The sequence below is a fragment of the Rhagoletis zephyria genome, unplaced genomic scaffold (genome assembly GCF_001687245.7).
Source record: "Rhagoletis zephyria isolate East Lansing unplaced genomic scaffold, Rhagoletis_zephyria_1.1 Rzeph_scaffold_01022, whole genome shotgun sequence".
Lineage (NCBI taxonomy): Eukaryota > Metazoa > Arthropoda > Insecta > Diptera > Tephritidae > Rhagoletis > Rhagoletis zephyria.
Window position 1 is genome coordinate 122,048 of NW_016158106.1, and position 21,137 is coordinate 143,184.

At 37.5% G+C, this 21,137-nt stretch overlaps 2 protein-coding genes across 2 annotated transcripts; one reads left to right on the forward strand and one right to left on the reverse strand.

Annotated features, from left to right (window-relative positions):
* Positions 1-2,215: 2,215 nt before the first annotated feature.
* LOC108362477 (uncharacterized) lies at positions 2,216-2,842 on the reverse strand. The gene has a single exon (XM_017615455.1). It carries the CDS (start codon positions 2,840-2,842, stop codon positions 2,216-2,218), a length of 627 nt encoding a protein of 208 aa, XP_017470944.1.
* An 8,139-nt stretch (positions 2,843-10,981) lies between these two features.
* Positions 10,982-14,143, forward strand: LOC108362478 (uncharacterized protein K02A2.6-like; the record flags this gene model as incomplete). Its single annotated transcript, XM_017615456.1, has 3 exons — positions 10,982-11,216; positions 11,470-12,449; positions 13,862-14,143. Coding segments are annotated over exons 1-3 (1,497 nt in total), but the record flags the coding sequence as incomplete, so codon positions are not given.
* Positions 14,144-21,137: the final 6,994 nt, after the last annotated feature.

Sequence of the window (21,137 nt, forward strand, 5' to 3'; positions counted from 1 at the left end):
AGGCTCTGGAATACTTTTAATCGGGCACCCCATCAAAAAATGTCCTGACATTAGAACTTCTAGATCATTGGGGTTTGACGACAGTGAACAAAGTGGTCTAGAATTTAAAACCGCTTCAATTTCAGCTAGAGCAGTACTTAACTCTTCGAATGTCAAGCGCGCGTTTGACAGTGTGCGACACACATGAGCCTTTGTCGACTTTACTGCCGCCTCCCAGAGGCCTCCGAAATGTGGTGCTCTGGGTGGAATAAAAGAGAACTTCATAAAGTTAGTTGAACAAAAATCAGAAATATTTGTAATGTTTGTTGGACTATGCAAGCTTTTGGCGAACTCCTTTAGTTTTGAGTCAGCGCCAACGAAATTGGTTGCGTTGTCACAATATATCTTTGATGGTAGACCTCTTCGGCTCACGAATCTCTTAAGGGCGGCAATAAATGCATCACTTGAAAGATCAGTAACTGCTTCAAGGTGCACTGCATTAGTTGAAAAGCACACGAAAACTGCTATGTAAGATTTAAATGGAGTCTTTCCTCGTAGTTTAAGATAGGAAAGGATTGGGTCGGCGATTGCAACGGTCGATTACTGGTGACTCGATGCTTTGGTAGATCGCCCATAATTTGTGTAAGAAGTCTGGGTTTGAAACGTGTGCAATGAACGCAGTCCTGCACCACTTCGCGAGCTAATGATCGGCAATTAACTATCCAAAGTTGTTGCTGTACTATTGCCACGAGAGCTCGTGGTCCTGCATGGTAGTTCGTAAGATGAAAATGTCATACCATACATTTTACAAAAGGATAATTTTTTGGTAGAAGAAGTGGCCACTTAGCAGAATCTGAAATGTCTGCATGTCTTAAACGACGACCGATGCGCAACAGTTCAATTGGACCATTGTCTTGCAAAAACGAGTTTAGTGAGACAAGTCCACCTTTAAGCTCCTTCTGCTCCTCAAGTGCAGCGATTTCGAGTGCAAAGTAATATTGTTGAACAGTACAGACTATTCATTTGAGTGATTCTTGTAGTTCTGCTGCGGTAAGAGGCGTACCACGTAGCTTATGATTTGCCGCTTTAAAGCGCAACATTACTGCCATTATACGAATGATCTTTATATAGCTGCTGCTTATGAACTCTCTGCAGTGGGTATGGAAGCTCGGTAGATTTGCACGTTAGCGTGATCCTACGTTTCTCCACGTTCTTCTTCATATATTTAACTAGCCGTTTGTAGGCGATGGCCAAGATGACGCATCTTGAGACGAAAACGGCGGTCCATGAAGCCAGGTTGATTCAGCCAAGTCCTTAACTGAACAGCCACGTGATATAAGTTCAGCAGGGTTTTGGTCCGTGGGAATATATCTCCAAGTTCCATTGCTCGAAAATTGTTGTACTTCAGAGACTCGATCAAAATTATGTTTTCGAGGGCTGCAGATTGAGATGGTCTTTGATTTTATTCCAAAATTTCGCAAGCAAGTGCGCAGCGCATAATTCTAAACTGGGAAGTGTTCGAACCTTGAGCGGGGCCACGCGAGATTTGGTTGACAATTAGTTCACGGAAGTGTTTCCACATTCGTCTTCGCAGCGAAAATATAGGCAGCATCCATATGCTTTGGTCGACGCATCTCACAGTCGACACAGTTTGCAATACCTGAAAATCTCGGTATGCGTATATGCGGCAGCTGGTGTAAGTCCTGGCGGATGTATTCCCAAGCGCCTGCGATGATTTGAGGTACGGACTCGTCCCAGTCGCACTGAAGAATCCAAACGTTTTTGAAGCAAGATTTTTGCCTTGATTGTTATAGGGCTGATGAGCCCGAGAGGATCAAAAGGTGACGATGTGGTTGACAGGATGGAACGCTTTTTGATGCTAGTTGTAACGTGTCTAGGCTGGAAAGCGAACGCAAAACTGTCTTCACACGTATCGCACGATATTCCAAGCGCGCTTGTAAAGCCACCGTCGACTAACTGCATATCTTTGACATTCATAGAGGATTCCCTTAGCAAGCGAAAGTTTATAGTAATTTAAAATTTCGGTAACTTATCTCTTAATTGTTAATAGGGATGACAAATCGTTTGCTCCCGTCAGCATGTCATCAACGTAGAAATCGCTTTTAATGACCTGTTCCCCGTTTCGTTGCCGTGCGGGAAATTGTCTGCTGCATAATGAAGACTACGAATTGCTAGATAAGGTGCCGATGCGGTCCCATATATCACCGCGTTTAGACTATATGTCGAAATTTGGCTGAGCTTTGTCATAACGCCAGAGAATAAGGTGATATTTACGATCATCTGGATGCAGCATGAATTGCCGATACATCTTCGTAACATCGGCTGTAAGAGCGTATCGGTTGCCTTGAAAGCGAAGAAGTGTTTTAATGAACTCAGTTTTAATTTGACGACCGACCATTAGTAAATCGTTTAGAGAGACTTGTGACGAAGTGCGACATGACGCGTCGAACACAACTCTTAGTTTTGTTGTCGTACTTCCCGGTTTGATCACACGGTGGTGGGGTATAAAGTAGTACGGTGAATCTAGATTAACGTTTTGTACTACAGACATATGCCCCAGTTCCTCGTACTCCTTTAAAAATTGGCTATAATCTGTTTTTAGCGAAGGATTTTTCTGAAGCTTATTTTCTAGTGCTATAAAGCGCGTTAGAGCTATATGACGTGAATTTCCTAGACTACAGACATCGCCCTTAAATGGGAGTTTTTCCTGAATCCGCCTATTACAGTTGGTCACACTGTCAATAAAGTGGGTTTCACATCGGTGTTCTTCAGTGGTAACATGCTCTCGTTTTACATTTACATCTTCAAGCTGCCATAGTTTTTCAACGTTTTGGATGATCATATCGCTCAAGGGTGCAGCTATGCAGTGGGATGCGGATGAAATTGCCCGAATACTTGCCGGAAACTATCGAGCCACAAACCGTTTTTTGTTAAGTTGGCAGGCTATCTCCCAGACGTACTTGATCCACACATAAAAGAGAGAAAAAGATTTCTGCTCCGAGTAGCATATCGAGACCGCGTGCACGATGAAATTCTGGAGCTCCAAGGTTGATATTATTAGGTATGATGATGTCCGATGCTATATCTTCATTCGGATGATAGCCAGAAATTTGTGGAGAAAGTAGAAATTCCAGAGACGTTTCAAAATTATTTAAGCGCGAACGAATCATTGTTTGTGTCTTAAATGCTACTTTCAGGGTTGATAAACCAATCACACAGATATCGATATGGTTACGTGACCTACGAAAATTCAGAGATGAGCAGAGCGTTTGTGTCATAAAATTTACCTGAAAGCATGAGTCTAGTAATGTTCTGTACATTTTGTACTCTCCACTGCTGTCTCTCACCAATATTAGGGCGGTAGCGAGGATTACTTGACCTGGTTGCGATGAAGCTTCACTTTTCGATTCAGTCGTAGTCGTGTGAACAGATGCTGATGCCTTCGACTGAATATTTCGATGGACACCGTGGGCTTCCGTGCCCTTTGGCTAAGCAATTGAAACAAAGACTTAAGCAGGGATCACACGATTTGTGCATTTGTACACAAAATGCCAAATTTAGATTTGTCCACATTTGCGCATTTGGATAGCGATGTACAAATGATTTGTTTTGCGATCAGACGATTTGGCTGCCAAAGATCCAAATGATTTGGCACACATTTGCGCACAGCAGTAAAGTGACAAATATTGTCCACATTCATTCACACGATTTGACTATTTGGTCATAAATACATTCTTAAACAGCTGATCCAGTGTCAACCATACTTTTGCATCTATGATTTTGTGAGATTTGAAGTGAAATAAACAAAAATAATATGTACGCACAGGTACTCAGAATTTTGAATACACTCTCAAAATCTGGGCTGAAGGTAAAAAACGCGTTTTTCATAGGTTGAAGCATATATTTGCTCGTAACTTTATTTCTGTTTGCCCGATGAAAAATACTTACATATGCCATTTAAGAGAAAACATTTCGTTGTTTACAACCATTTATAAATGGTTAATTTGTCTTCAGAATGGGCACCCTATGTATGTATACTAGTTAACAAAATAGTCGGACAAGTCGTAATTTAAAATGAAAAATGTTAAAAATTTAAATTTTGCATATCGATGGCTGAGTGGAAGATCGACCTATCTCGGAAGCCAGTTCAAAAACGCCCTGTCTCTGAAAGTTTTTCAAGAACGCCCTACTTCAAAGTTTGATTGAAAAACGCCCTATTTCGGAATTTGGTTGAATAACGCCCTATCACAGAATTCATTTCAAAAACGCCCTATCTCAAACGAAAATACATTGAAAATAAGCCGATATAGGGCGTTTTTGAATTGGCAGCTGAGATAGGGCGTTTTTCAATGAAATCCTGAAGTAGGGCGTTCTTGAAAAGTTTTCTGAGATAGAGCGTTGTTAAAAAATTTTCTGAGATAGGGCGTTTTCGAACTGGTTGCCGAGATAGGTCGATCTTCCACTCAGCCATCGATATACTCTGTAAGATTCCTTTCAGTGATCGGACTTCTACCACATTGTTGTAGATCTGCCACTTTTTTGAGCACACCTACCACACAAGGTCTGAAATCTACCACAGATTGGCGTTTTTGAGTAGTTTTATTTTTGCTCAACATAATTTTCTTAATTTTAAGAGCAAAAATTGTCCAACACTAAACACTAACAACAGGCAGAATGGGAGGACAAAATAAACTGTAAAATAGTAAATTTTCTCAATATTCAGTTTTACGACATCAAACATGGTTTTATTGTGTTAAATTGCAAAATATATGATTTATAAAAGGAATTAATAGCGAAAATGATAAAAACCGACGATTTTTGTGAAAGCATTAGCAAATTTCAGTGCATCTCAAATTTCTAAAGCGTTGTTTACTTTTACTTGAGAATTGTCAAAATCGGCAAATCCCAAGTAGCATTTCTGGAACGAGCCACGTTTGTTCGCTACATCGTGATGTGATAAAAAAAAGCTGGAAGGAAACTGTCAAGGAAAAAAATTGCCATAACCAACGCAATTTTTATCAACTTCAATCATGCACTTTATTATACTAAAATTAATTTTGTTTTAGATTCTGATTAAAATGTTTGCAATTTAGGAGAAACCTTGCAGATTTTTTTTTAATTTTTGTACAAAGTTTGATCCAAAACCTGAGATCTACCACATTTTTTTGAAATCTATCAAATTTTTTTAGGTTCTACCACACAAATTTTTTTTAAGTAAGCAAGTATACCTGTGCGTCACCCTTTGAAAAACGCGGTTTTTGACTTTAAGCCCAGATTTTGAGGGTGTATTTAAAATTTTGAGTATGCAGATTTTACTGCTTAGATAGACCTACAACAAGAATGAACCTCGAAAAAAACTATCTACATTTTTTTTTTGTCACATAGTGTAATTTAGATCGTCTTTAATAATCTGTATATCGTCGTTTAAAGTACAAAACCGCGTATCAACAAAATGCAAAGCCGCCTATGTGAGGTTGCATAAATTATTATCTAGATAGTAAAAACACTCATATTTCAAAATGGTTCTCTTTTTTATAAAGCAATCGCATGTATATTTCAGGACGAATGGATAAGGATTGAGCCAACAGCTTCTGTAAGCAAATTACGCGGGTTTGTACTTTATACGACGATATGCATGTATGTATATGTGTATATCCAGTAAAAACTTCGGAAAGAGATCCGAAAACTGAAAGAAAGGTGAATAGTAAAGTGCCACGAAGGGATGTGAAACGAATACTGGTTTTCTGAAATTTTTCATTCTGAACTTCAAATATACTTTTTCAAAGTTAATTATACTCAAAAATTAATTATACTTTTAATATGTTCGTCTGCCGGCATAAGAACCTGGGACTCATGAAAGCTTACAAATAGTCGCATGCTTCTCTGCACACTCAGATACTGTCGAATACGTATAATACGTTTTCAAATGTTCAGTTTGAGCAAATATTTTAAAATTGTTGTTTTCAAATAACGTGATATTTTTCGGTAGTTTTCGGATACGAATATTAAATTAAATATTAAAATTTTACCAAAATTGGAAAATACAAGGGTTCACAAGCACGAAATGGCAATACCGCTCAACAATATTTGTATATTTGTCACTGGCATTTGTCATCAAGTGGCAAATCAGATATTTGGTCATTTGCGTAATTTTTATTTGGCTTATGTAGCAGCATTGCGTTCACACGATTTGGCCACCAGGGTTGTTTTTCATTTGCCACAAGAAGGCAAATATTTGGCTTTTCTCATAAATGACAAATGTAATTTAGCGTTCACATGATTTGTCTATGAATTTGACAAATTTTTAGCCAAATGTACAAATCGTGTGATCCCAGCTTTACACCCTCATTGCGCGAATCGTGTCGAATGCAAGTCATTTTTCGAGAGTCGAATCGTAATCGAAATTTTCACGTCATTGCCTAAAATTTCCACTCGACTAGTGTATTAAAACGGAAAAACTTGGCAGTACTCTATAGTTTTCGACGATTTTCGTTCTTTATTTATTTCAACACGATAGTAGACAATGCCAATGTTGTCGAGTCGTACAATTTAGCTTAATTTACGACTTACGCAATGACGCTGTTAACTGTTTGACGTGGTGCGAATGTTCTACGACGGACAAAACTATGAAGCTTTGGCATGTTGAAATACCGTGCCCGATTTGGAGCAAAACGAGCACACGACCTCCTTTGAGGAGATGCTCTTGGTTAAAAGCGAGTGATAGATTCTTGTATGGTTGGGAGTATTGGTTGGGAGTTGACAAAGTCGCTGTTGCGCCTTGGATGCCTTTAGAGCATGCGTTCAACTGTTGACAACGTTTGTCAAGCATTGCCCAGCAGTCCACCCACTTAGGCAATGTCATGTAGTCAATGTGTTCGTCCAGCTTGCTTTTTGTTTCTGAGTCAACTTTACTCAAGGCAACATGTATGATTAATGCATCGCATATCTGCTCAAATGATCTAAGAAATTGCAGTGAGCTGTACAGAGCAGAGACGGTGTCAGCAATATGTCGTAGCTGTGCGGGAGCGGGTTTAGTCACCTTGGGAACCTCAAATAAGGCCGATATATTTTCCAAAAATATTAAGGTGTTGTTGTCGTAGCGATCCTTTAGACGTTGAAGAGCCTTGCCGTAATTTTCGTTTGTTACTTGGAACGCCCTTACTGTGGACAACGCTTCACCGCTCAAACATGTCAGCAAATGGTTGAACTTTTCAATCGCTGGAATGTTTGGATCATTATCTACCAAATTTCTGAAGCAATTTATGCAGTTAAATTCCGGATTCGCGTAATGCTGCCTTTAGTTGAGGCTCGTAATTGCTTTACTTCTTCGACTGAAGGTTGATTTTCTGTCATTTTAACAACTTAGACAAGATACGTGGATAGCAACGAATGAAAATTCTGATTGCAAAAACGAGTGGATGAGAGAAATTTAGAAATCCAATTAGTTAAGTGTAGCTAGATATGAATTGCACTTGGAACGCAGTGAATTAGTACAGCGCAGTAGCAATAACAGGGTTGATGTGGTATTTACGGGGATGTAAGCTACATTTGCTAATCTCATGCGATGAATAGCAACGATACGACGATCGATGTTCCGATAATGCAGAACAGCAGCAGCGACGGTCGAATCCCAAACTCTCACTGAACTAGAGAAAAACACCCACCGTGATTCAATAATACAAGGTTCGATAAACTAACAGTTGTCTCTCGCACCGCTCCCTTAGCAGTGGCACCGTGTTGTATCTTTGCAAATTTACTTGTAAAAAGTGTAGCTTTGGTGTGAAATAGAAGTATAAGCTTTTGTGCAATATGCTTATTTGTATATACATATGAAGTACATTTAACTGATGAAAACATAAACTTTTTTTAAATTGGATATTTAGATAAAAGTCGCAGTAGTTTTATATTAATTTTCAGCCCTTTTGCAGTTTTTATACAGCTAAATAGCACATAAATTACGTAATTCACGTAGATATTGTAATATTCCGTTCAATATTTCGTTTAAAATGCCAGATTTCCTGCAAATACATTGGAATTTACAAAAGGAAATTTAATTGCCTACTTTGCGTACTTTTCTACTACCATTTACGCACCAACAGATTTCATTCTTCGTCTTTCTCCGTCCTTCGTAAATGCAACCTTTTGTAAGGGAGTGTCAAACCGCAGCTGTCAATAATTATCTAACTTTGTATTATTGAATCATGAACACTCACCAACTGAGACAGTGAAGTACTGTATGTGCACAACACTTGGTAATAATAGGGGAATTCGCTCTTATGTGGATTCGTTATATATTGTGTAATCGTAACTGTATGAGCGTGTGATTTGTTGTTGCTAGCGGTACATCAAATCCACATGCAACAACAACCGATGCTCGCCCAGTTACACTTACGCAGGATACAGCGAACGCACAGAAGCGCGAATACCACTAATGATAATTACGTTCGCAAAATCTGTATGTATACCGGGCGCTGTACTATGGGCCAGATAACTTAGTTCGATGGCCAAAAGTCAATTTCGGAAATCAATAAAACGAAATATACCATTTGAACCAGTAATGATGAAAGTATTTTCCATGCAATTACGTTTGGCTTACTATAATCCATACTTAATCTACACTTGCATGAAGTTGGAAAACTTAGTTTAAATTTCATCATACTAGTTTGTACTTTTTGCTACTTACTTAATTATTGTTTGGAAGAATTTAATTCATCCTTTAATTTATCGGTTACATTTACTCATGGGCAGAAAAAAATCTAAATTTAAGTTAATTCATTGCAATTTTGGAAAATACTACAAAGTTTTATTCACCCAATTATAAATATTTCCGTTTTGTGGTACTACCGAAGGCAAACTTCCTGAAACTCTAATAAATATCAGACTTACTTTGATTACAATTTCTTCATTAGACCCTTAACTAAAAAAAAGTCGGCCCACTTTTGCCCGAATTCATAATTTTTTTAATCCACTCATATAAAAGTATTCGTCGCTATATCTCTTTAGAATACATTTAACATTTTATCGTGCAGTTGAGCATATTTAGGGCCGTTTTCTAATGTAAGCAGTAAAGTTGCCTTTACTAACAGGGCAGATAAATTGTTCCTCACTTTAAAGTGTTTTCGTTTTCTTACCTTGAAGGTAAAAATAAATTTGTTATTCCGTAGAGTGAAACTTCACTACATTTCCGAGAGTGAAACTTCACTACATTCGTCATAAAATTTCAAAGGTTGGCAATGCAACATAAGCAAATATAGAGCAAGAGCAACTGTTAGCAAAAACCAAAACCTTGGTTGAAATATCTAATATATCTGACTCATGAACCAAAACCAAACCAAAATTTAAAGTTGGGTACAAATTTTAAAGGTTGCATCGGGTGAGCAACAGTTTATCGATTCGAGAAATTAATGCGCTGATGAGAAAACGAAAACTCGTATATCGAGACGATAAAGTGGCCGGTAAACTAAAGGTTAGATGAGAAAACGGCCCTTAGGGCTGATGTTAGCAATACGAGCAGAATTTATAATCTAACAATAAATGTATTAACTTGTAGATTTGACATTTGTTAAATAAATAAATTTATACTGGTACCAGTATGTGCAGCATAGACTCACTGTTTTCGATGTTTCTCTGTGTGTTGACAGCGTGGTTTGAGTTGTGCAATCTGAATCGTGCCTGCTAACTAGCATTTGCAACTAGTAACGACGCTGTTATATCCCTACAAGACATTGCTGAGCACTTTAGGCAAAAATTCTCACACATTTACACTTTTGTTTTTGTAGTACGGCATAAATGAGTAGTTTGACTATTAGTACTGAGGACTTTCTGATGACAACATTGAGGGGAAAGTACTCAATTTTTTCCCATGGCCTGAACGAAAATGAGGACTTTGATAAGCACTTTTGTGATTAGGGATAATGATAATATGAGTACTCATATGATACTCAGCTGTCTTGTAGGGATACTGTATACTTAATCAATATTTAAGTATGTAGTTGTAGCATATGACGTATTGTAGCGTACTAGTAATAAGCACAAAATAAAAAGAAACAACGACTAGAAGTCAGTCAGCAAATAAACGCGTGCATATTCACTTCGCTTGAAAGAACCTTTTTCCTAACAGTTCTGGCTACGAGGATCGGTTTCTGAATTATACGACAGCTCTTTTTAAAATTGCGTTTCGCAAAATGCCTGACTCACAGAATAATAGAAATACTGCTGGCAATACAATGTCCGCATTTACATTCGACGCATTTGATCGGAAAACCACAACATGGAGCCGATGGGTTAAACGGTTTGAAACCGCGTTGGAAATTTACAATGCTGATTTAACGAAACGAAGACCTTTACTTCTTCATTTTATGGGAGCTTCTACGTACGATATACTTTGTGAAAAAGTACTACCTAAAGCCCCGGAAGATATGCCGTACACGGAAATTGTTGCTGTGTTGGAATATTATTTCAATCCTAAAGGCAATGAAATATTGGAAAGCTACCGTTTTCACCTTCGAAAACAAAAGGAAGACGAATCATGTACTGATTACTTGGTGGCATTACGAAGATTGTCTGCGGGATGTGGATTTGGTGCGTTTTTAGACACCGCTTTCCGTAATCAATTCGTTTTTGGCTTACGCAGCCAGAAAATCTAAAGTCGCTTGCTCGAAAAGAATCCTTAACATTGGCTGATGCAATAAATTTAGCAAAGGCACACGAAACTGCAGAGAAAGAAGGAGGCGAATTACATAAAAACAACGGAGGTGGGGAAACAGTTAATAAAATCCAGTACAGAAAGAGCAAACACAAAAAACCTCAAAGCGATACAAAAAAAGAAACCTCTACTATTTCAAAGAAAAATTGTTATCGATGTGGTAACGCTGACCATATGGCCGATAAATGTCAATACAAAGAAGTGACTTGTCACTTTTGCAAAAAGAAGGGCCATTTACAGAAGATGTGTTTACAACGTAAAAAGAAATCATTAAATATGATAAGTGCGGACGTCAATGCAAAACAGGAATGCACGGTGGAAGATTTGTTTCAATTGAACCTTCCCAAAGCAAAAGGTTCACGTGATAAAGTGTTTTGCAAACTTAATGCGAACAACAAAAATATTGAGTTGGAAATCGACACGGGATCACCTGTAAAACTCATAAACGTAGATGACGCCAAGAAATACTTCCCAAAAGAACGTGTAAAAACTACGGACACCGAGTTATACAGTTACTGCAAAACAAAGCTAGATTGCCTTGGTTACATTTGGGTCAGCGTGAATGATAGCAAAGCAGAAAATGCAAAAATTTACAGTGCGATCCGATCGCAAGCCTTTGTGGGGCCGTGAGTGGCTACGTACTATAAAACTCGGTTGGTACTCTATACTACAAAAAACCTCGAGTGTGAATGCAATTTACGCAAACGTTGACGTCAGCAGCAAGCTGAACGAAATTTTGCAGAAATTTCCACAATTGTTTTCAGAAGGAACTGGCAAAATCGTTGGTCATCAAGCTAAACTTTACCTCAAAAACAACGTACCACCGAAGTTCGTGAAAGCAAGCCGTGTACCTTTCCCTTTACTGAAGGCAGTGGAAGACGAAATCGCAGGGCAGGTGCAGGAAGGCATACTTGTGAAGGTGGATACATCGGAGTGGGCTACGCCAATTGTTGCGGTCCCAAAGCGCGGAGGGGCCGTAAGAATTTGTGGTGACTACAAAGTCACACTGAAACCTGCCTTAGTGGTCGACGAACATCTGCTTCCCACTATTGACGAACTTTTTAGTGCCATGGCGGACGGCGAAAAGTTTTCTAAAATTGATATGTCTAATGCATACCTACAACCCGAAGTGCATCCCGACGATCAACACTTACTTACCCTTAGTACACACAAAGGGCTGTACAAACCAACCCGTTTGATGTTCGGAGTACCGTGCGCACCAAGTAAGTGGCAACGATTTATGGAATTAACCCTCAGCGACCTGCCGGGTGTAACTGTATTTCTAGACGACATAAAAATCACAGCGATCAATGATGAAACACATCTACAACGCATTGAAGATGTTTTACGCAGGTTAAATGAGCACAATATGCGCATCAATCTGAAGAAGTCAGACTTCTTGCGAGACCGAATGGAATATTGCGGCTACGAAATCGATAAAACCGGCATTCGCAAGTTACGTAACAAAGTTCTTGCGATACAGAATATGAAACCACCGACTACAAAGGATGAATTACGTGCAGTTTTAGGTCTGATAAACTATTACGGGCGGTTCGTTCAAAATTTAGGCGATATTGTTTACCCACTGAATATGCTGTTACGTCAAAACGTGCCATTTAAATTTACTGCCAGATGCGTTGAAGCCTTCGAAAAAATAAAAACTTTGATACAGTCGGATACTATCCTAACACATTACAACCCAAAGCTACCCTTGGTATTGGCAGTGGATGCAAGCCCTACCGGGGTTGGTGCAATTCTAAGCCACACGTTCGCAGATGGCAGCGAAAGGTCAATACAATTTTCTTCGCAAACGTTAAATGCAGTACAGCAAAAGTATAGTCAAGTAGACAGAGAGGCATATGCTGTAATTTTCGGCGTAAAGAGGTTTTTTCAATAATTTTTTGGTACAAAATTCACGTTAGTGACTGACAACAAGGCGATTGCCCAAATTTTCTCACCACAAAAAGGCTTACCGACGTTATCAGCTACGCGTATGCAGCACTACGCAATATACTTAGAAGCTTTTAATTATGACGTACGAGTTAAGAAAAGCCAAGAGAACGCGAATGCTGATGTATTGTTGCGATTGCCTTCTTCAGACACGTACCCAGCTATTGAAGAAGTTGACGTGGTCGAGATGGAGTTCATCCAGAATTTACCAGTGAAAATCGATTGTTTGTCCGAAGCCTCAAGCAAGGATACGGAGGTTGCTAATTTACTCGGATGTTTGAAATACGGAAGATTTTGCGAACCAAAAGACAGATTCAGTATACCAAAAGCTGAATTCACCTTACAAAAAGGATGTCTGCTTCATGGCATTCGTGTCTACATACCTAAAAAGCTACGCGACAGGGTTTTGGAGGAAGAACACTTTGGTATGGCGAAAATGAAAATGCTTGCACGCGCCTATTGCTGAGGGCAACATATCGACGATGACATAGAAAAGCTAATTTCAGACTGCGCAGCCTGCCAAAGTACGAGACCTAACCCAAGAATGGTTCCGGTCCATCCATGGCTGCCCCCAGGTAAAATATTTGAGAGGGTACACGTTGATTACGCGGGGCCAGTTTGTGGCAAATATTTATTTGTACTGGGTGATGCTTTAAGCAAATGGCCGGTCGTAAAAGCAGTGAACAACATGACCACGGAAAGTACAATACAAGAATGCGGAGAAATTTTTTCAATATATGGCATACCCCGTGTCATGGTCAGCGACCATGGAACACAATTCAACTCCGAAAAATTCCAATCTTTCCTAAAGTCAAATGGAATTGTACACAAGCAACGCGCTCCTTACCATCCTGCTACTAATGGGCAAGCTGAAAGATTCGTCTAGACTATAAAAAGCAAAGTAAAGGCCGCTGGGGCAGAACCGCAAACCTTAAGGAGGGAACTGGCGAAAATATTACTTGCTTACATACGTGCGATACACCCGGCTACTAAGGGAAGTCCGGCTATGATGATGAACGGACGACAAATTTCATCATGCCTTGATCTCTTGTTACCAGAAAACAATATTGAGATAAAACACGAAATTCGACAACCAATCAATTTAAAGTGGGTGATAGAGTCGCCGTATGAGACTACCTTACGAACAACAAATGGCAGTTCGGGAAAATTAATGCTGTTTTGGGAGTTTTGCACTACGATATAAAGCCCGTCGATGGTCGTATCTGGAAACACCACGTGGATCAGATTCGAAAAGTTGGTGAGGACTTAAACCGTGGCACGTTAATTGAGGTATTGCCACCAGAAGAAACTGAGGGTGCTAATTCGGTTATGAAGAATTCACCAGAACCATCGGTTATGAAGAATTTACCAGAAACACAACAATCCTTACAAACAACCAAAACTGACTCAACAGAAGTGGTGAAATCTCAGCAAGAACAACAACAAACGACGGAGCCGATAAAAACAACAACAACCGTTGGTGACGACGTAAGACGTTCAAGTCGTACGCGAAGACCACCGCAGCGACTGCAATATGGGAATAGAATGAACTTTTAACATTACATTTCTTAATTATATAGTGAAAGTTTTTATGGAAGTTTGTTTTGAAAGCGCATATATGAAATAGAAAGTTAAACTGTTACCAGGCGGTTTTGGATATAAGCCTGGGAGAGAATTTATATACTGTTACTTGATCAATATTTAAGTATGTATTTGTAGCATATGACGTATTGTAGCGTACTAGTAATAAGCACAAAATAAAAAGAAACAACGACTAGAAGTCAGTCAGCAAATAAACGCGTGCATATTCACTTCGCTTGAAAGAACCTTTTTCCTAACAGACAAAAACCTAGATTTGAGGTAACGGAAGAACATACATATTTTTATTTAATTTTTCTTTAATAATGGCGAAATTATCGAAACGAGAAATTCTCGAAATTATTTTGAGAAATGGTGACATCATGATACAAAAAAGAAGGTAGTTTCAATAAACAACTTTTTGATTAAAAATCAGATTTTTGACAATTGCTCAATTGTGAAAAAATCGAAGCGGCGTTACCCAATTGTAAGTTTTTTGGTGTGGGAGATTTTATATCCTAAATTTGGGATTATAAATAAAATATTTGTGTTAATATTTACCTTTTAAAAATAATTAATATCTTATCTTAAAAACGTTTAAATTTTACATTAAATTCGATAACAACTTGCCAAAACAATATTTTAATATTAATACAATGTTAGTGAACATATTAAATTTTTTTTTTAGGTGTCCTCATGTCATCTGATTATTTCACACTGTAGTTTTCTATATCGGATACAATGAGACTCAGACACTGAAATTATACATTTCGATGTGTTATTTAATACATATTGTCTTTGTTTATTTAACAGCAAATGGAATTTACTTCGTGGCCCACGGGCCGCGAAATTTTTCCAGCAACACATATTGTTTTCAGATGAAGTTTTGACACACCCAAAAGTGAATTATAAAATAAATAGATAAAAACAAATTTTCAATCAAACTGATTTGTGTAGTTCAGGGGCGTCTTTTGGTAAATGTTCTGGAGGCTGTTTTAATATATCCTCTCTTATTATATATTTCTTAGCTTTTCTACATTCTGAGAAGTTGAGAGAATTAAGTCTTATGTTCTTTTTTGGTCAACTACGACGTTTGATTTCATTTTTTGCAATCATTAGTTCATTTCCCTTGAGGAGTCACAATACCCACACCGGCTATAGCATTTTTTTTTGAAATTTCGGACACAAACCTTCCAAGAATGGGTATAGGCTAAAATAAAACCGATATCTAAAGGGGGTGTGGAACCTCCCATACAATCGAATTTTTCATAGTGCATATCTCTGGAAGTATTTATGGTAGAGTTCTGGAACTTGGTATGGATATATGTATGTATATGAAGTCAATCTCGAGCTCATGGAAAAATATGGGTTTATTGGAAAATACAGCATGCCACCGTAGAACTTGGGATAGAGGTAAATGAAATCAATCCAAAATCTATGAAAAATGGAGGGTATATGAAAACGATCTCGTAGCCAGCTACGAGAGCTAGCGGTATAAGCCATATAAACTAAAATTCTGGTGACGCATAGATACCTCTGGAAGCATTTACCTATAATACTGAGATGAGGCATTTTTCCAATGGAAATATGTACAGAAAAACGGGCGTGATACCTTCTGGAAACTAACATGATCACAGGGTGTATCCCTAGAACCATGTTAAGCTAAACCTTGAGGGATTACATTCATGCCAAGGCCGACAGGCATAAGCTGAAATTGCGTCGCAAGTTTTACGATCGGCTTGGGTAAGGTTTAACCACTTAACCCCCCTTTGTTTTCCCCGCTACTGAATTCTATAATCTGTCAGCTTTCACACAATTTAAAATGTACATTAGAGTGGTTCAAAAAAATAAAGTCGGAGTTTTAATGCTGGCACACCCTAGGATTGATCTATACCGAAAAAATATACCCCTATTTTTTATTTTGAAATCAAAAAATATTTAGGGAGTGCTCAAAGCGCTCAAAGTTTTCCATGTATTTTATATGGAGAAAAAACAATTTTTCGTAGAAATGGTATAAAACTCTTTAAATCAATATTTTTCGACCAGGAAACTGTGGTTCTCTTCAGGAGACTTCCAGTATTAATATCCAATTGTTTTTTTTTAACCATTTTTTATGATTAAAGATTTTTTATTGGTTCCCCCATTGCATTTTCTAAGGGCTTTGGAAGACCTATAAAATATAGTTACCATGAAAAAATTGTTAAAGAAACAATTGAGTATTATTATTGGGAATCTCCTGAAGATAAGTAAAGTTTTCCCATCGAAAAATTTGATTTTCAAGGATTCTACACTATTTCTACGAAAATATGTTTTTTCTCCATATAAAATACATGGAAAACTTTGAGCGCTTTGAGCACTACCTAAATTATTTTATATTTCAAAATAAAAAAAAATGGGTATATTTTTCTTGGCATATAACAATCCTAGGGGGCGGCAGCATTAAAAATCTGACCTTATTTGTTTTTACATACATTTTTGGACCACTTTTATGTACATGTGTATTTAAAAATGTCATGAAAATTGTGTTGCTAGCTCCATTTTGCAAAAATGTTGCAAGCTTTTTCACAGCGTGAGTAGAATACTACTTTGCTGAGGAAATGTTGTGGAATTTCACACTTATTTCACAGAAAGAAATTTTATTTGCAATTTAAGAGCTTTTTCACGTGAAATAGGAATAAAATACTATGCTTAAGAACAAAGATTTTTAAATCGACAAAAAATTAATAAGAAAATTTGAAGGATTTTAGATATTGGGTATGGTAGCACGAAATGTCACAATCTGCTTAATTGTCAGGTTGTTAATATGGCGACGAAAAAATGACAATGGAACTACCTTGTTTTTTGTATCATGGGTGACATTACAGTTTCTGCTTCTGAAATCTACTATATATTTGTGAAAGTATGTATGTATGTATGTGCCGGATTGCAATCTAAACGGACGGACAGTATCGAACAAAATTTTGACAGAGTATTGCCATTACACCAGGGCCTATAATAGGGAAAAAATTGGGATCCGACAAGGGGGCGTGGCACCTCCCATAGGCGTGAAATTTTTAATCACATACATGAACTTAAAACTTGGTATGCGGACATGTCAATGGTAAATGCTTATAGGCGCGTATATATAATCGAGTTTGTAAAAGGGGCGTGGCACATCCCATAGGCGTTGAATTTTTTATCAGCTATAACTTCGGAACCATAAGTTACACAAACTTGAAATTTGGTATGCAGACATATCCATGGTAGGTGCTTATACGAGGGTATATATAAACTAGTTTGCAAAAGGTGGGCGTGGCACATCCCATAGGCGTGGCATTTTTTATCAGCTATATCTACGGAACCATAAGTCCCACGAACTTGAAATTTGGTACGCAAACATGTCAATGGTAGGTGCTTATAGGAGAGTATATATAAAGGAGTTTGTAAAAGGGGGCGTGGCACATCCCATAGGCGTGGAGTTTTTATAATCTATATCCACGGAACCATAAGTCACACAAACTTGAAATTGGGTATGCGGACATATCAATGGTAGATGCTTATAGGCGCGTATATATAATAGAGTTTGTAAAAGGGGCGTGGCACTTCCCATAGGCGTGGAATTTTTTATCAGCTATAACTTCGAAACCATAAGTTACACGAACTTTAAATTTGGTATGCAGACATATCCATGGTAGGTGCTTATACGAGGGTATATATAAACGAGGTTGCAAAAGGTGGGCGTGGCACACCCCATAGGCGTGGCATTTTTTATCAGCTATAACTTCGAAACCATAAGTTACACGAACTTTAAATTTGGTATGCAGACATATCCATGGTAGGTGCTTATACGAGGGTATATATAAACGAGGTTGCAAAAGGTGGGCGTGGCACACCCCATAGGCGTGGCATTTTTTATCAGCTATAACTTCGAAACCATAAGTTACACGAACTTTAAATTTGGTATGCAGACATATCCATGGTAGGTGCTTATACGAGGGTATATATAAACGAGGTTGCAAAAGGTGGGCGTGGCACACCCCATAGGCGTGGCATTTTTTATCAGCTATAACTTCGGAACCATAACTCACACGAACTTGAAATTTGGTATGCAGACATACCAATGGTAGTTGCTTATAGGAGGGTATATATTAACGAGTTTGTAAAAGGGGGCGTGGCACATCCCATAGCCGTGTAATATTTTATCAGCTATAACTTCGGAACCATAAGTCACTCGAACTTGAAATTTGGTATGCATCATGTCAATGGTACGTGCTTATGGGAGGGTATATATAAACGAGTTTGTAAAAGGGGGCATGGCACATCCCATAGGCGTGGAATTTTTTATCAGGTATGACCTCGGAACCATAAGTCGCACGAACTTGAAATTTGGAGTGCAGGTGTAGCTATGGTAGGTGCTTATAAAAAGATAAATATAAATAAGTTTGTAAAAGATGGCGTGGCAAATCCCATAGGCATGAAAATTTTTTGTTGATTTCAAAACTGAAAATAATCATGTCAAAATATCTGACAATTTTGTTGGAACGAAAGCTGAAATGTCTATGAAAAGTAATGTCAATTGTTCTGGAATCCTTGAAGTTAAAACCAACATATTGAAGTTTTACATAGAGTTTTTGGACCAAATAAATTTAAAATTTGATTTCAAGTGTGAAGATATAAAACTTTTACAAATAATGACACCAGCTAAGGTAGTTTCTAAAGGAGATTTACCAATTTTACCTCATTTGTTAAGTTTCCTCATCTCGCAGATTGCGATCTTGTTAAAATAACCATGCAGTGAAATTTACTGAGGGTAAGTGTGCTTGATATTTCCAGCGATCTGAATATAGATATGTTTTGGGAAAAAGTTTATTCTATTAAAAATGAATGGAATGAATGAAAATAGCTTCAGTCATCTCGCCAATTTAGTGTTTAATATAATTTCATTACCACCTAGCTCTGCGGCTGTAGAACGCAAATTTTCAACGCTTTCTTTGATAAAAACTAAACTAAGAATTAAACTTTAGATTGCCAGTGTCAATAGCCTAATGCTATGATGTAAACAAAAATGGCCCGCACTATGTGTGGTCAGCTGCTAAAGATTTGCNGTATGACCTCGGAACCATAAGTCGCACGAACTTGAAATTTGGAGTGCAGGTGTAGCTATGGTAGGTGCTTATAAAAAGATAAATATAAATAAGTTTGTAAAAGATGGCGTGGCAAATCCCATAGGCATGAAAATTTTTTGTTGATTTCAAAACTGAAAATAATCATGTCAAAATATCTGACAATTTTGTTGGAACGAAAGCTGAAATGTCTATGAAAAGTAATGTCAATTGTTCTGGAATCCTTGAAGTTAAAACCAACATATTGAAGTTTTACATAGAGTTTTTGGACCAAATAAATTTAAAATTTGATTTCAAGTGTGAAGATATAAAACTTTTACAAATAATGACACCAGCTAAGGTAGTTTCTAAAGGAGATTTACCAATTTTACCTCATTTGTTAAGTTTCCTCATCTCGCAGATTGCGATCTTGTTAAAATAACCATGCAGTGAAATTTACTGAGGGTAAGTGTGCTTGATATTTCCAGCGATCTGAATATAGATATGTTTTGGGAAAAAGTTTATTCTATTAAAAATGAATGGAATGAATGAAAATAGCTTCAGTCATCTCGCCAATTTAGTGTTTAATATAATTTCATTACCACCTAGCTCTGCGGCTGTAGAACGCAAATTTTCAACGCTTTCTTTGATAAAAACTAAACTAAGAATTAAACTTTAGATTGCCAGTGTCAATAGCCTAATGCTATGATGTAAACAAAAATGGCCCGCACTATGTGTGGTCAGCTGCTAAAGATTTGCATTTGTAATTAAATGATTTAAAATCACTTTTAAGAAATTAAACTTATTGGTACATAACATGTACATATGTATGTACATAATTCATACAACCAAAAAATGTTAAATGATCTCATCTCTGTGCCTAAGACTGTATCTGCATTTATTTATTTCTTGTTTGTTTTAAAATGTACAAAGTATATACATATATGTATGTACGTAAATGTTTTTTATTCGAAACATTTAATCGTAAGCTTTCTGAATGCTTTTTTGTAATTGAAATTTATGAGGTAGGTTGTAAACGATTTTGGTCGGATTTAGGAAGAAAATTGGTAGGGGAAAAACGCTGGTTATTGCACCCTTCACTATTGTTTATACTCCGTTTGCGCATTGTTTGGCTGTTTGCTACGCTGTTATATATCTACTTACATACGTGGGTACATGTACATGGAAGTTTGCAAGTTCATATATAAGCACTAATGTATGTACATTAGGGCTACCAGATGTCCTGGTTTTACAGGGTTTTTCCTGATTTAGACACGTCGTCCTGGTGTCCTGGTCCATACTTAAATTGTCCTGGTATTTTAATGAACGTCAATGCAGACAGTCCTCTAATTTTAAGCAGATTTTTGCTATGAAAAAGGTTAAGTTTTCTGTCATTAGTAGTCGAAAATTGATAACGAAACGGTTTTTCTAACATGTTGAATATCTGACGAGTTTACCTCCTTTCTTTTTAGCTTCTTGTTTCGCTTGTTCTCAAAGTTCTTCATATCCAGACGCTTCGTATGCATAAAGCGGACGAATAAATTCTACCTAAAATGGGCAAACGCAACTGACATTTTTTTGTTTTTTTAATGTCATGTCGAAATCTGTTTCATTTTGATTATCTAAGTTCTAAGTTCCGTTGAGTTAAGTTAAGTTGCCATAATTAGGCTTTTAGAAGTCCGGCGTGCCTAAATCGGAGTAAATCGTAGTAAAATATAAAATTCCGTAAATTTTGTATACATTATTCGTTTACATACATATATTTACATACATAGATGTACATACATTAGGGTGGTCCAAAATAAGTAAAGTCGAAATTTTAA

What these genes read in the sequence shown, in the direction of transcription:
- LOC108362477 (XM_017615455.1), bottom strand. Translation starts at nt 2,842, where the DNA reads ATGATCATCCAAAACGTTGAAAAACTATGGCAGCTTGAAGATGTAAAT.